At 43.4% G+C, this 16,418-nt stretch overlaps 1 protein-coding gene across 1 annotated transcript in view; it reads left to right on the top strand.

Annotated features, from left to right (window-relative positions):
• ADCY2 (adenylate cyclase 2) overlaps positions 1-16,418 on the top strand; it is a 319,427-nt gene that overhangs the window by 220,534 nt on the left and 82,475 nt on the right. Inside the window, exons 5-7 of the mRNA XM_058680233.1 lie at positions 8,798-8,946; positions 11,446-11,557; positions 14,049-14,176. Of these exons, the coding sequence (XP_058536216.1) occupies positions 8,798-8,946; positions 11,446-11,557; positions 14,049-14,176 (389 nt within the window). The remainder of the gene's footprint in view (positions 1-8,797; positions 8,947-11,445; positions 11,558-14,048; positions 14,177-16,418) is intronic.

Genomic DNA, 16,418 nt, shown 5'->3' with positions numbered 1-16,418 from the left:
CAACAATGGAAAGAGGAGGGAGAAATAAAGGAGATGGGAAACCTAGAATATAGCATTGTTCTAGGTGTTGGAAGCTTCCAGAGCAGTGACTCATCTGATGTGGTTGCTTCTGGGAGTAGGAGGGAGGCTATTTAGGAGGTGAGTTGCTCAGACAGGTGGTGATATGACCCAGAACTGAGTGACAACAGTGGTCTTGGGGAAAGGGCAGGAATCTGCTTCTTTGGATATGGAACTGTAAGAAGGAATGACTAATCCAGCATGACAGCAAGTCTGAATTTCAGAAGCAGAGTGGATGTGCAGCTATGAAGTACAATCCTAAGAGCAGGAACAACATGGAGGAGCATAAGAATGGGTTCTCCTAGAAATGTTGTTTTTGAGCTCTGTTCTTATGACAAAGACCACCAGTGTGCCTTCTAATACCCATTTTTCTTCTTCCTGTACCAATCATAAGAGCATCCTTTTCAGTTGAGCACATCCAACCTAGAATCAGTATGTCACAGTGTCTCCTAGAGCTGAATGAAGCCCTAGCATGACCTCCTCTCCATGGCATGTGAAACAAGTGATGGTATATTTGCCGGGAATGCCCTGGAGAGGTTTCCGTTCCGGAATGCTGGGAAAACAAAGCAGTAGATGTGATGGACCGTGCAGTCCATGGTAGAGGGAAACAAAATTGAGGAAAGAAGAGTAGGAAAAGTGTTCAGGTTGGAAGTCCAAGGAGTTCTACATTCATAGCAATGCTTCTTCCTCGAAGGAAGATTGTCCTTCCCCCACTCACAGGAAATGCCTACAGGTTGGCAAGCAGGGATTGTGGCTCCTAGGGATGTCCCTGAGAGTGTGCTGCATCTCCTTGGCACTCATGAACACCCTACAGTGTGGAGGACACCACCCCAAAAACTGTGTACTTCCAAATGCCAATGGAATTGAGAGAAAAAAGACAAGGGTAAGCACGGAAAGAAAATGTATACAGTAAAATTACAAGACATCAGGGAATACCGATGACTATGACATGCTGCACAGTACATGACCTATCTGAAGATATTAAAATTCTGTAAATGTATGCACATCTGCCCTCCACAAATCCATCTGGGCATATCTTCCCAGCAGGCTTGGCTCACAAGCTATCAGTTGGCTTCCTCTAGACTTGAAGTCTGGATGAATTTTAAAGACTTACATAGTCAGATAAATCAATGAGGAAATCAATCAAGTCAAGGTTCTCTAACTCTAGTACCTCTATAATCTAAACTTGATGTAGCATCATCTATAATGTGCAGGAAATATTATTTTCTCCTCAACCCTTGAAAGTTCATGCTTGGGACAGATGAGAAAAACAACCAAGAAGGCATATTAGCCTGTGGAGAAACGGTGGTTCAGCAGTCTGGCTTGTGTGACTAACAATGAGCAATTCAGAGGAAAATGACAAAGTGAAGAAAGGCAGACCCAAGCCTTCTGAATGACAGAAAGATGCATGGGAAAACAAAGGAACAAAATCACTGTTTCCTCTAAGCTCCCTATCAAGCTGATTAAGATTGGATGTGCACCCTATATTTAGAAGGGAGAAAGGTAGGTGAGAACTGCTTGATAAATCTCTATCCTGTTTCCAGGCACACAGAGAGAGCAGGCAGTTCCCCCGTGTCTTCCTTGTCATCAGCAGTCTTTCCATCTCTAGAGAGGCATGTTCTGGTCTCCTTCACACCAAGTGCTTTCTCTGAAGGCAGAAATCTCCCCCAGAAGTTGAGTGTTGGTGATGTGGATGTGTAGGCAGTTTATGGTTCAGCTGACTACAGCTCAAGAGTTCCTCAGCCAGCATCACATTGTTTGGCTTATTTTGATTAAAATTACAAGAAATACAACAGTTTTTGGCTCTTAGCTGTAATAATTTTCTGTGCAAGTTTGCTGTTTGATTCTTTAATTTTTATCTGAAGACTCTGGTGGCATTGCCTGATTTCTGGAGGGGGGATTGGCACAGTTCTTCAGCCCCTCTCATCTCGTTTATGATTCTTTCTCTGAACTATTGTTCTGCAGCTGTTATGGGTCCATCTCTCAGGTCAGCTGCATCACTGGTCCGTGAGTGTTTGAGGACAGGTGTGATACCTAGTGGATGATACCTGCTGAGCTGTTGCTTTGGGTTGCAGTGGGGTGGGGGCGGGGGCTTCATTAGCTCACCTCCCCAAGCCAACCCCTCCACTTTGCGTGCACAATGGAAAGCACATGTCCACATGCTCCTGAGAGGTGTCTTCTGACCAGCATGGCTAACTCGAGGTTTTCCTCAAAAGGAACTTATTTTGGGGTTCAAGTCTCTAGGGCACAGCTGCAAGTAAGACACTGTCTCCACTGGGTGAGGGCTGTGGGCGTGGGGAAGGGAAGGGCAGTTATGCCCTGAGACACTACCAACAGAAGCAAGTCCCCTCATGTCACTAATTGAAACTCCATTATTTGGTTTTTTTGTAAGTATTCTCAATCTTCTAATTTTTACAAATGTTCATGCAGAGAGAGATTATAACCACAACAGCCAGGAGTCAGCCAGGAGTCCAGAACTCTCTCTCTTTTGTCTGCCAAGTGAGGTAAACCACCACCTGCTGCCTTCCTGGGTGAGTTAGAATAAGAAAGAGGGAGCAGAAACAGAAGAGCTGAAACTCTTCTTACCTCTCTTGTCCTTCATCAACAGTTCTAAATGCAGATCAGCAGCTCAGAGGCAGAACTTCAAGGTGTATTTAGGATCTGCTCTCCCTCCTGTGCTTTTCCCCTTCAGTTCATCCTCCGCCCTTTGGGCTTTGCTTGCTCTCCAGCTTCACTCTTTAAGCTTCTAGGCTTGGCAAGCAGAGGCTGAGATGGGAACAAGGCCTTACAAGCACTCAGCGAAGTGAACTCCACCCTCACCACCATCAAGAAGGGAACTGACCTCAAAGACAGAGAAAGGGACAGAGACACAGAGACACTTTTTATCTGTGTTTTTCCCAGGAGACTTGCTGAGGCTGGGAACATACCTCCTTGCTTTGTGTCCAGGTGGTAATAGCTGCAAAAATCCTGTGCATACAAGAGCAAATGGTACATGCTGTTGCACAGATTTGTACAACATTGCACCTTTCCCAGTCACTAGGCTACACTGTGTTAAAAAAAAAAAATTGCCAGGTGAGAGTGGCCGGTATTAGTAGTGGCTTTTTGTTTTAATTTGTCCAACATAAGTGAGCTGCCATCATGGCAAGCCACACTTGGGCTCCTAAGGCTTCTGTTTGCAGTGAGCCACCACATTTCATCGTAGACCCAGTCACATGGCCAGGCCTGTGATCAGCAGGGCGAGAGAGAGAGAGAATTAGCTTGTATGTCAGGAAAGAACTGAAGTCTACCACGGGTGCTGTGCTGCTGTAAGTGCTCTGTCTCGTGGTCTGTAGTGTTGAGGGGCTGCACTCTGCAATCAAAAGTGTTTTCCTCCTTCCAGTCTTTTCTTAAATTAATGTCAGTGCTCTGCTGCTTTTGGGATCTGCTCGTCGTCTCCTTCTGGTACTGTTATCAGCCTTCCTACCAATCTTTTCTTAGAAGAAATTCAGATCCCAGCACCGCTGTCCACCTGGTTTGGGGTCAGTGTCTAGGGGTGTGGTCAGTCTTCACACTCTCCCACAGGATTGCTGCCTGCCAGGTGTTCCATGCCTGTGGGCACATGGCTTTAGAGCTGCAAGTGAGAGTAGAAGCAACCTGCCATTGTACCACTCTCCACCTTACCTTATGTCATGTCAGCGCTGAAACCTTGCTTCCAAGCTGAGAGTGCTGTTTGGGTGATGCATTGGCATCAGGGTCTTGTTAAATTCAGACTCATCAGGTGTACCAGGTACCAGCCAACATCCCACCCCAGTTGCCAGCCTACAGCAGTCACCCTGCCAGTACCCCAAGGGGAGGCACAACTGTGGCTGTCCTTAGAGGCCTCCAGTGGATCCCAGGCAAGGACTGAGTGTTTTTCAACTTTGTGAGTGATTTCTATTTCCCTAGAGGCTCTATTTGGAAGAATTGAATTGACAGTTGATGGTAAACAGTTCAAGATTAGAACTACGAATTGACTGTCATCAGTGACTATAGACATAATTTATAATTTGGCTTGATTACCACTTTCCTCTCTAACTTCTTTTAACTGCAGAGTAATTGCATGTGAGTAGTAATTCTTGTTATGTGTCCTGTGGAAGCCTGCCGCTCACCCCGTAACTGATGACTCAGCGTGAGCGGAAGCAGCCACCAGCACTTGCTTGGTAGAAAGATGGTTTCATCTGGTCTCAACTCCCAGGAGATGCCCACTTCTGTTCACTCTCTCTGGGCCCCATTGGTACCATTATTCTCCCTTTTTAGTCAGAAATGTTTAAATTGGAATGAAATTGCATGGGACCAGGGTTTGTTAAATGAAAACACAGCACAGGCATACAGTGCAAGGACTCACTGTTTTGTGAAAGTTAACTGTGATTTGCTGAAGTGCATATTGATTTTAATTTGCCCAAGGCATTGTGGGTCTCTGGACTGAAATAACTTCCCATTCACCCACAAGTATAAAACACCAGGCACTACCTGTGCAGCCCAGAGTTCTCTGCCCTTCTTCTGCCTTCCATTTGTGAAGACACTTTCAAGAGCCAGCACAAGGGACTAATGCCCACCTCCAAAATCAGGCTTTGGATCCTGCCTCCAAATCCAGTTATTCTGGCTTCTGTCAATTTATACCCTGTAAGGCAGCAGGCAAGGGCTTGAGTCCCTGCCACGTGGGTTGTGTTCCGAGCTCCTGACTTTGGCCTAGCCCAGTCCCAGGATAGGCATTTCAAAAGTGAATCAGCAGATGGAAGATCTTCTTCCTCCCTTGCTCCTTCCCTCCCTCCACCCCACCTGCCACTTCTCACTCTCACCCAGGCCCTCTCTCTCCACCGTTCAAATGAAACGAATCAAAAATGAAACAAGACAAAAAACAGCATAACCTTAACCTCCTTCCAGGGAGCTTCATTTCAATCCCAAATCAGGCCTCCTGTGATCCTTCTGGCCTTATAGTCTTTGCCATTGGCTCAGATTTGAGTCCTTGTGTCCTGTTCTCTGTGTAATTATGCAACAAGATTGTAGCACTGCCTTTTGCTGGCTTTAAAGAAATATCACAGGCACCTGGAATTTAAAGATAGGAGGTTTATCTGGGCTGACATTCTGAAAGGTCCGAGTCTTAGAGCTGCATCTGCTCATGGCCCTCTTGCTGGCAGAGCCCCAGAGCAGTGTAGAGCACCATGTGCAAGAGGCAGGGCATGTCTGCGTGTCCATGTCTCTTATAATGCCTCTGGATTCTATGATAGAGACTCGACCTTAGCAACTACTGTAGCATGAGCAGGATTTGGCTCCTCACCTCCTACAAATGTTGAAAACTCCAAAGACTATGTACAGTAACTGTGCAATAGAGGTGGTCATATCCAGTAGCATGTTGTTTAACTTCATGGCATTGTAAATTTCTATTTTTCTACCAGTTGTTGATTTTGTATTGTGGCTTTTCATTAAAGGGGATGTATACTGTGTAATGGAGACTATCATATCCAGATGTGAGGATACAGTGCAGTATGCATCTCTACTTCCAGATCAAAGATGGACTACCAGTGAGACTGTTACCTATGTGTTGACACTAGGATGCTGGACTCTGCCATTGCCCATGCCCACAATGATGGATATATGACTATTTATGAAGAACGATACTATTGTAATAATATAGGGGAACTTGGAGGCGCAGAAGGGGACTTGGGAAAGGAGTAAGGAAAATCCCAGGGCCTATGAAATGATAAGAAGAAGAAGAAAATGGAGTGGGACTCAAAGACTGTAGGGACTTGGTCAAGATAGGAGAGAGAGAGTTGGGAACACACATCATCTCCCCTGTAAACTGCTGGTCTCCATCAGGTAAACCTGCTGGCCAGTTGTTTATGAAGTCAGAAAAGCGAGAGCTCTGGTTTAATTGACTAGCCTGAAAGCTGGCAAGTGGCTATGGCACAAGAACACTGGTTACTTGGACATAGCTTTGGGTCACACTGGTGATGCAGACTGGCGTGGGTGGTTTGGTTGTTCTGTGGGGCAGGCTGTGAGAACAGGTATGCGTGGAGAGGGGATATTGAATCTTCACATCCCCAGGAGGTGTTTCTGAAATCAGCCTTTTCAGTTTCTCTGTTGAATGAACACATACCTCTTTCCTATGTCAGAATGTAAAGGGTGCTGCTTACGGGTCTGGTGTGTGTCCATCCTGGGTGCTCCTATCTGTAAGGAAAAGCAAAGTCATGACACATGCCTTCTCTTCATTGCATTCGGTTGGCATGCCTGGTATGGTTGCGTTCCATTTAAAGTGAGGGTTAAATACAGATTAGGATTTTGAGGATGAGAAATGTGAAAATGATTATGAAAAGTGCACTTCACTATTATCTTCTCATTTGAAAAGCAAAACAGTTTTAAATATTTAATGCATGAAGGAATGGATTTAATGTGCATTTCAGTATCTTCACTCAAAATTTAAGTGCAGGCCCTTTTTGCATAAGTTGGAGTTTCCTCTCAACAGAAATAATCTTTAAAAATAACAAAATTATAATACTTGGTTTGCTTGATTATATTGGAAATGCTATGTATCTCCAAATATCCTATACTTTGAGAGTACACTATAATTTGCTAAATTAACTCTTGCTCTCATGAGGCACAATCTAAAAAAAGCAAATTATGGTGGGAAAAAATTTGTTGATGAATAATCACTGGAGATTTAAGAAAATGGAATAGCCAAACTAAGGCCATGCGATTAGCCAGATAACCTTTCAATATATATCAATTGGCCATGTTTCCTGCAATTAGACAGGCTTTTCTCGGAAGAGGAAGAAGTAATAATGGCATGCATCAATAATGATATGTATCAATCAGTTTAATGGCAACTTGATTTTCCAAAAGTATCCTCAAGGAATTTGCCCAAATTACTTGGGAAAGTGATGGTGTTAAAGTATACCCGATATATTAAGCACTCAAGTTTGTGTGTTGCTTTCAGATAATTCAGCAGGGCACACAGCTACGTTACAAAAAGCTGAAATATTAATGGAAATATTAACCTTGCCAGATGGCAGAGTGGGTTGAGCTTTGTCATATATGCCATAATATTGGGCTGTTCTTGCAGATCAGAGCACTTTAGAAGGAAAGGAAGTCACATTTAAAAGACAGTGTCTGGATTCAGCACTTGGGAGCTCAGGTTTCAGCTTGCAGCTCATCTGATTGCCCAGCATCATGATCACTGGAAGGGAAGGCTTAGACCCCAGTGTGGGTCCCATTCAGGAGCTCTAAGCAGCCTCGTGCATCCACTGTGTTTTATGGGTACCAGAATCACATGGTCACAGTTTTGTATAAATATTTGAAAGGTCTTTGCATTGCTGCCACCCACATGGGCGACCAGGAAGATGCTTTGCTCTAGCCCACCCCCAGCCACTGCAGTCATTTGTAGAGTGAACCCATACATGCAAGAGCTGTGTAGGTGCATGTGTGTGCATCTACCCTCCTTCTGTTGCTATGCCTTTAAGACATATTTTTTAAACAAAATTGATCAAGGTCTTTGTGTTTACCAGTAAGTGCTTATCACATTTCTGACAATATTGGGCAGTGGTGGATATGTGATCAATGATATGTGAATGAAGTGTATAACCCTACTATGAACTCTGTTATGCCAGTTCAGTGGGTGATGCTGTCCACAATGCACTTGGTTCTGCTGCCTTTGCATTTGCTTTCCGCTAGCGGAGCCCACAGCTGACCTTCCTTCGGCTCCCTTGGTGGAAGTTTGGACCCTGGAATGGACGTAGGAAATGCATACCTAGTCCTGTGAACCATGAAGCTAAGTTTCAGTGTTCCTCTGCCCCAATTCCTCCCAGTTTGCACAAAATGAAAAGCTGAGGGGAAAAGAGAAGAGGAAGCTGAGAAGGAAAAGGAAAGAAATGTGAGTAATAGGGAAAAATTTCTCACTGGACACTTGCGTATCAGTTGCTAACCTCTACAATATCTGAAGAATATTCTCTTTACTACCACAGGTTAACATTTAAAATTACTCTGGGGTGACTTCAAAAATTGCCCTTCTGTGATACTTTCACTCAAAATATAGGGTTTTTTTTCCTTTAAAGAGGGTGGGAGAAAAATGCCTCTTTGACTGCAATGGATGTATATTCAAGTGTTTTCTGGCTGTTATGGAATTTAAAGACTAAGACTATATGGAAAACTCATGGGTTATGATTTCTGTGTGTTCTGCTGTAGCTTCTTATGGATGACCTTTTGCAGAAGTGAACATTTCTGAGTCTTTTAAAAATAGTTCAGCATAGCTAAAGGGGTTGGACGTTCCCCTAGAGGAAATGAAATATTTGGCTCTCTTCTATAGGAAATGTGAAATGGTAGCTGACTTTCAAAAGTGCAATAAAGCTTACACTTTATCTCTCAAATGAACAAGCAGGCAAAAGCGAGCATTTTTATCTTAGACTGACCTCTGCTTTCTGGAATGCTGGAATTTTAATATTACTTCTGCTTTGCCACTTTAAAATCAAAATAGATAAATAACGTCCTTGGGGAAATAACTTTGCCCTCCTTTATTCCTATGCTGAAGAACGCCTACTTGGAACTCAATAAATAAATAATACAGTGACACGATCTGACCTAAGAAAATTTGATTTTATTTTCAGTGTTTCCCAAATCTGTGTTTTAGCTTGTCAAAAGGGGATCTCAGATTGGCCCCATTACCAGTCAGTGATGACTTGGGGGATTGCTAGGCTGCATCACCTGGGTTTTCTCCCCCTGTCTGTTGCAGGAGCGGCTGCTGCTGTCCTTGCTACCAGCTCACATTGCGATGGAAATGAAGGCAGAGATCATCCAGAGACTGCAAGGCCCCAAGGCAGGTCACATGGAGAACACAAACAACTTCCACAACCTATATGTCAAGCGACACACCAATGTGAGGTACAGTGGGGACCCGGGGCCTACGGGGACCTCCTTAGGGGGATCTGCTTCCCATTCCTGAATGGGGACTTTTGGTGGTACATTAGGTCCAGCCCATGATCCCCTATGCTTGGCTGCATGCAGTCCTCCGTCAGAGCTCTGCCTGTCCATCAGTACCCATGGGAGAGATGCAGACAGTGAGATCTTGACTCTGATAGTCCCATGGTCAGATTGCAGTAGTGTTGGGAAGTGGCTGCAGTGGCCTTTCCATTGGCAGAAGGACTCACTGGCTCCCTGAGATGGGCTCCATGGGACCAGGCCTCTGGGAGTTGAGTCCAGAAAGTTGCTTGTTCTCTACTCAAAAGCACGGATGGGTTTCTGGAATATAGCAAAAGGACCGATGTGTTGCTTAGTGGACTGCTCATGGGACTTGCTGCTTTTTCAAGATAGGCTTAGGATATGTATGCTCAGGGAGTCATTCCTGGACTCAGATCCCTGGAAAACTAACACACCCCAATATGAGGCTATGGCCAAGGGGAGAATGGTGTGTAGCCTTTGTCTTCCCTGAGCTCTTGAAAGCGGCTGTTAGGGCCCTTGCTGTGGTTGGACAGGAAGCTCCACCTAGTACTCCTGTCCTGGCCACTGCAGACCAAGATCTGACCTTTGTTGCTGATCCCACTTCATCTGGGGATGTCCTCTCGCCCACTGCTTACACTGAAGTGTTTCTGCTCTAGCCCAGCTGTCTTCACACCTGCAGACAAACCTGGTCTCCATGGTTCTCCATTGGTAACACTGGTTGAGTTGCTGGAGAAGGTACTTGTCCAGTACTTTCATTACAGCACACTGTTAGAACTAACCTGATTTAAAAACACTGGTCAAAAATAAAAAATAAAAAATAAAAACACTGGTCTGCCTTCAGACTTGTGAATGTTTCTCCCACAGACTTCAAGAAACATTCACAACATCTGACAGGGTGCCTTTGACTAGAAACTGCCTTTTCAGCTTTAACTCTGAATTTCACCAGTCCCTCCTACCTCAAGAAGTGCTATGAAATTACTGGATTTTCAGAACAGACTCAGATGTGTCTACATAGTGCCCTGGTAGTCCACCAGCTTAAGGGTCTGTACTGGTGATTGCAGGGCCTGCCCACCTCCACTAGTCAATGGGAGGGTCCTCATGCCCACTGCGTTAGCTATCAATGTAGTAGTCTGTAGCCATGATAGCTGTGATCAGGGCTTTGGCAGCAGCTCAGCTGAGCAGCCCTGGCCTAGGCCGTACCATGAGCCCCAAGGCTGCATGCCAAAGGAAGGCAAGGACTGCCAAGTGGCCTGTTTCCAGGGGTGTCCTTGTGTGACCAGCACGTTGATGCTGGCTGTTGGCTGGAGGCACCAGTTCTTCATCGCTGAGACTCCCCATAGGCTGCTCGAGTGTTCCCACAGCATGGCACTCACTTCTCCTGTGTAAGGCAGATACAAGAGACAGCCAGTGGAAGCTTCCTGTTCTCCTGTGCTCCTGGGTCAATGCTCCAGGAACCCCTCCCTTCTCCCCTAGTCTGTGTGTCCCATTAGGGGAGGCTGCCTGGAATTGCCTGGGATAACCTTTTCTGGACTCACCGCTGCAGCCAGCCTTGTGCCTGTCACTTGAGGCGTGCATCACTTGTCTTCATAGCAATCATCCTGATTCACAACTGGACGCTTGCTAATGTCCTTCTTTGTTAACTGCATCGTCCTAAGGAAGCTCTAGCCCTGGGAAGACTCCTTGTGTTGGCTTCATGCTGACAGTGAGTGAACATGCCTGTCATTCCATAAGTTGTCTTTTGTAAATCTTTTTTAGTTAAAGTAAATTTTATTAACCAGTGTGTAAGAATTTTATGTAGTTATGGGGTGTGGTATGTGATATTTTGAAATGTGTATATACTGTGTAGTATCCATTAGAGTAAATATAACATCTCTGCAAATATCGAAAATTCCTTTGTGGTGAAAGCACCCCAACTCCTATTTTGTAGTCTCTTTTCTGGAGATATGGACAATACATCACCATTATCTGTCTTCACCACTAAGTAGCCATGTTTCTAGATTATCTCAATGTTCCTTTGAATCAATACAAACAGGATTTGGGTTTTATCATTTTGCTGCTTTATGTTAGGAATTTATATAATGTAAACTCAAGTAGAAACATATTCAGCTGATCGTAAGAATCATTCCAGCTATGGAAGTGAGGATGTACACCATATAAAGCAGACCAGGATATGGGAACAGAGAGACTGACCCGGCTAGACAAAGTACCAAAACGTCTTTCTCCTCCCAACAAATCCCCATCTTAGACCCACCCCCCCAACACACACACACAAAGCATGTAGGCAGGCAAGGCAAGCCAAATATTTCTGTCTCTTCTGGCCAGGAAGAATGGCATATTTCTTATGATAATATAAATATGTAATGGTGAAAATTGGAAAGTTATCATTGCTTGATTAGCAGATCCAAGCTTGTAACACTGCCACTTGTGTCCTTGCCCCCACAGTATCTTATATGCTGACATTGTGGGGTTCACCCGCCTTGCCAGTGACTGCTCCCCAGGAGAACTGGTCCACATGTTGAATGAGCTCTTCGGAAAGTTTGATCAGATTGCAAAGGTGAGCAATACCGATTTCTTTCTAATTTGAAGATATGAAAAATCTTGCTTAATTATTCTCAATCCCCTTATGAATATTTTACTTTTCATAAAAGGATCCTGTATGCAGTTTGTAAAATTTCTTATTTTTATCATTGACTCTTGATGAATCTCTATCCCATATCTGGGATGGAGAAGTGCCATGGCATATAATTATCACATGTTTTCATCTATTTCTAAAACTTCCTTTTTCTATAAAAGTCAACATGCACATAGTAAAGACATTGAAGACAATGAGATTCAATTTTCACATTTCTTCCTGTGCTATCTTAAGGAACTCTTTTAGGCATTTCCACATTGAGGAGTTGGTGCCATCATTTCCACTTATCTGGTTGTAGCCATGCTGTATCCACATTGTCAGATGGGACCTTGAAAGAACTGTGAGAATAAGATTCCTACCTTTTGTGCAAGCCCTTTATCTACTCCTGCCTCCTCTTCATCCTTTGACTCTAATGCCATTTAAGTGGGAATGTTAAGTTCCATCTTTGCCATTCTTAAACTTGTTCATGGAAAATGTCACACAGAGAAAGTGATGACAAGTCATCACAAAGCATGCTGGTCATGACTTACTGGAATTGCCAAGGTTGCTGTGGGGGAATGTTGATGGAAAGCTTTGTCTTCCCTTTCAGCCCTTTACTGCCCACCCAGTACTTTCCAGTAAGCCTAATTGGGTTGTTCCCAACAAGAACAACAAAAATACTTAATCAAGCCTAATAATTTTGTAATTTGTATATGAAAGAATTGGTTCTAAATTTAGTTCACTATGTGGCTTGGGTCCTTTTTAAACAAAAAAGACCATTCCAACCAAGCATCTTAGTAAGAAATCTGGCTTCCAAATATTAGTATAACTGTTCTTGGGTGAAAATCCCAGATGTTTTGCCAAGTGATGTCTAACTGACCATAACAGCTCACATTGGGGCTTTAAGGGACCAGGAGTATAACTCTGCAGAATTCCTTCCTTTACCAAACTAAGTGGAAGAGATTTCTTTTTTAATGGGAGCTCATTTATAGAAAAATAATACTTGAAATGTAAATAATGAAATGAAAGTTTGAATTACAAAAAATCTTGCTGGACTACTAGCCATGTTGAGAACAAATATCCCCCAGTCTGGCAGCTGGCAGCACTAGAGTGTCCTCACGGCATTTGCTCCTCTGTGTGCCCATCTCAGTGTCCCAGGCTCTGCTTTCTTAATGGACAGAAGTCATTCTTGACTAGCATGCACCCCATTCCAGTTTTACTGCCTCTTTACTCACGACATCTGCAAACTTGCTATCGCCCAATCACATCACATTCACGGCAGTGACTGACTTCAGCAGCATGTTCTAGAGGACAGCATTCATTACTCGTAGTGGAGATGCTCACTGTGACTTCCTCCCTGGAAAAAAATGGACTGTCCAGGTGACTTCTGGATCTAGCCCAAGCTCACGTGCTCCATCTGCTATCAGTCAAAATGACTGCATGCTTGAAACATTGCTATTTGCTTCACAGTTAAATTACATGGAGGTACAAAGCACAGTTAGGAAGCAGATAAACCAGTCCACTGAGTGCATGCCTTGTAAAGAACATGACCTCAACCCAAGGAACTTGAAGTCATTGTCATGTACTTTCACCAGCCTTACACAGGCATGGGAGTATCATCTCACCATACTTTATCTGACAGGCAAGGAAGTGTGCAAAACCTTCACGTGACCTGACACAAGCCCAAGAAGAAGGGGAGGAAGAGGAAAACGATGATGTGCTCATTTTGTTATTTCAGTGTTATTCAATTTATATATAAGCCTATGTTAGAGGGGAAAATATCTATGTTTGATTTACCTTTCATTTTGTTTTATTATGTTTTAATGAAGACTACAAACTGATTTGGAAAGGGTAGGGAAAGATGTGAGATTGGTACATATAAATACAGCTAGTCTATTATAAATAAGCCAAACCAACCAAAAATAATGAGTAAGTCAAACTTTCCATCAAAACAGTTTAACCTCAGAGCAGAATTAAGTTTTAAATTACTTGGCAGTGTTGAATGGGAGTTTATTGCATTGTGGAGTTGTTTATCTGGAGCTACGTGTCTACAAGGAAGGATCTGCTTCAGCTTCAATAAAAGAAGAAGGCCCAAGCACAGCAGGGAGTGATGTGAGACTCTAATTCAAGTGCAGGTCTGTTCCTCAGAGTCTGCTCTGTGTGGAGTGTCCCATCAATGCCGGAAACTGTTCAGATCCAGGAAAGTGATCCAGCCCCTGTCCTCTCCTGCTTATATTCAGTGTAGATCGTTCTAGAACATTCGCTCCTCTTTCTCATTTCTTCCCATTTCCTTTATTATTCCTGCATTGCTTTGGGTTTATAATTCTCAGCTGTCCCTGCCCTGCAGCCCTGCACTCTGTAGAGCGAGTACTGGATGATACTCAGTAAACCTGAAGCATTAGGCATGTGATTTTCCTGTGATTTTTTTCCCCAGGAGAATGAATGCATGAGAATTAAAATTTTAGGTGACTGCTATTACTGCGTGTCTGGACTTCCCATCTCTCTGCCCAACCATGCCAAGAACTGTGTGAAAATGGGGCTGGACATGTGTGAAGCTATTAAGTAAGTGCGCCTACTTTTTCTGGTTCTTGATTTAATTGCTTAACAATTTGGAGTTGTAACTCTCACCTTCAGTCATTTCTGTCTACTAACAGAAGGATATAAATATAAATATTCAGATACTCATTTATTGGTATTGCATAACACAGTCTAAAGGAAACTTTGCCCAGTGTTCAGTATTGTTAGTGTTAGATTACAACAAAACTGGGTTGGAAATCTATGGGAAGGTTGTTTTGTTTACTTCATTAGGTGGCTTTTTATATATTAAAGGACATCTTTGTACTGAAGTATAAATTATACACTTGTAAGCATCTCTTCTATTTCTGCCAAATAGAACTATTCGCATGTTGCAGGACTTTTTTAACCACCAGTTTATGGCGAATATGAAAATATGACCCAAATTATTTCATGTGGCCAGAAGTACTCAACTCTATTAATATAGTTTTAAAATTGTGTCTGTGGTGTGTTTTTTGCATTAACTCTATTGGTGTTTTTCATTGTGATTCCAGAAAAAAATCTGCTTGCACAGAATTATATGGCTACTGTTGATAGATGCAGTTTAAAGGGATAAGGTGATTTTTCAGAAGCAGAATGCTTCCAGAACACTCATAAATTGTTATTATTTTTTAAAGATTTATTTATTTTTATTGGAAAGTCAGATATACAGAGAGGAGGAGAAGCAGAGGAAGATCTTCTGTCCGATGATTCACTCCGTAAGTGAGCGCAATGGCCAGAGCAGAACTGATCTGAAGCCAGGAGCCAGGAACTTCCTCCAGGCCTCCATATGGGTGCAGGGTCCCAAAGCATTAGACTGTCCTCGACTGCTTTCCCAGGCCACAAGCAGGGAGCTGGATTGGAAGTGGAGCTGCCGGGATTAGAACTGGTGCCCATATGGGATCCAGGCACATTCAAAGTGAGGACGTTAGCCGCTAGGCCACACCACCAGGCCCATAAATTATTAAAAAAAAAAAAAAAAAAAAAAAACTTTCGTGTGCTGATTGCATGATTGGAAGATTTTAGTTGATTTGGTTTTTTTTCAGTGTCTGTCCAGTGGTTTTTGCCTTCTCTTCCCCCTTGCCCCATTAGTCTAAACAGGACTGAAACTGTGTCCTTGTTATCCTAACTCATTGTGTCAGAATTAATTGTAAATAGGCCTTCAAGTGGGAAGGCAACAAGGCAGTTGTCACTTACCTTACCCTTTGTGTGTGTCAGTTATACACAGAAGTGACTCAGAGTTTTAAAGATGCTTTCCTAGCACTGTCCCCAGCAGAGTCGCGGAAGCTCCTCCCCTCAGCCAGTGAGGCTAGGGTCTCCCTGATGAGTCAGAGTCCACCAGGGCAACAGGGCATGGGTGTGGGCTGCTGTAGGGCTGATCCAGAGCAGGAGGAGTGACGTGAACCCCCTGGGCTAGGATGGGCTGAGCAGGCAGCAGGGCTCATTTTTCTTACAGGAAGTACATTGTGTGGGAAATAACCATGTTCTGCTTACTGCTTCCCATAAATTTATCTTCTCTGGTAAATGAAAAATATTGTTGCAATTTTTTTTCCCACAGGTGAGTTACTACCCATAAATCTAGATAGATGGGTCTAGATATACCTGAGTGCGATCAGAGGAACAAACAGACATTCTTATATTTATGACCTGTCCCAAAAGTCAGCTGGATGTGGATTGTAAATGTGAGATGAAATGGGCTCTGTTGGAATGGAGCATTTTTCTTGACCTCCCTTTCCAAATATGAGTCTGATTGAATTTCATGAAGAGAAAAATGTGTATCAACAACATTGGCTTAAGCAATCCACCCTTTTAGTGAAGCTTGATTTCTGCTTTGATATGCTCGATTTTCTGGCCCTGTTGTGTCTATGCTAATCCAAAATGTTGAAGAACTTTTAGGGTGGAGAATCCTTCTTGTATGTTCACTGGTCTGTCACCCCTTCCTCAGAAGCATTCTTGTTTTATTTTTTATTGGGGCACAACGTTCATAGAATGAATGTCACCTCTTAATCATTCTTGTGTGTAGCTCAGTGACAGTGTGGGAATGCTGTATGGCCAGCAGCACTGTGTGTGAGAACCTCTTCATTGCACGAGGCACAAGTTCTGTGCCCAAGAAGCAGCACCTCTGCTTGTATTGTTCTTCAACTCTTGGTCACTTTTATTGTACTTTTTGTTTCTGTGAATTTGTTTGTGTAGTTCATGTAAGCTAAGCCACGCAATGGCTGTACCTTTTGATCTCCCTTATTTATGTACT

This window comes from Ochotona princeps, chromosome 23 (assembly GCF_030435755.1).
Source record: "Ochotona princeps isolate mOchPri1 chromosome 23, mOchPri1.hap1, whole genome shotgun sequence".
NCBI classification, from domain to species: Eukaryota; Metazoa; Chordata; class Mammalia; order Lagomorpha; family Ochotonidae; genus Ochotona; species Ochotona princeps.
The sequence above is the reverse complement of the archived record's forward strand: the minus strand, read 5'-3'. Positions and strand labels throughout refer to the sequence as shown.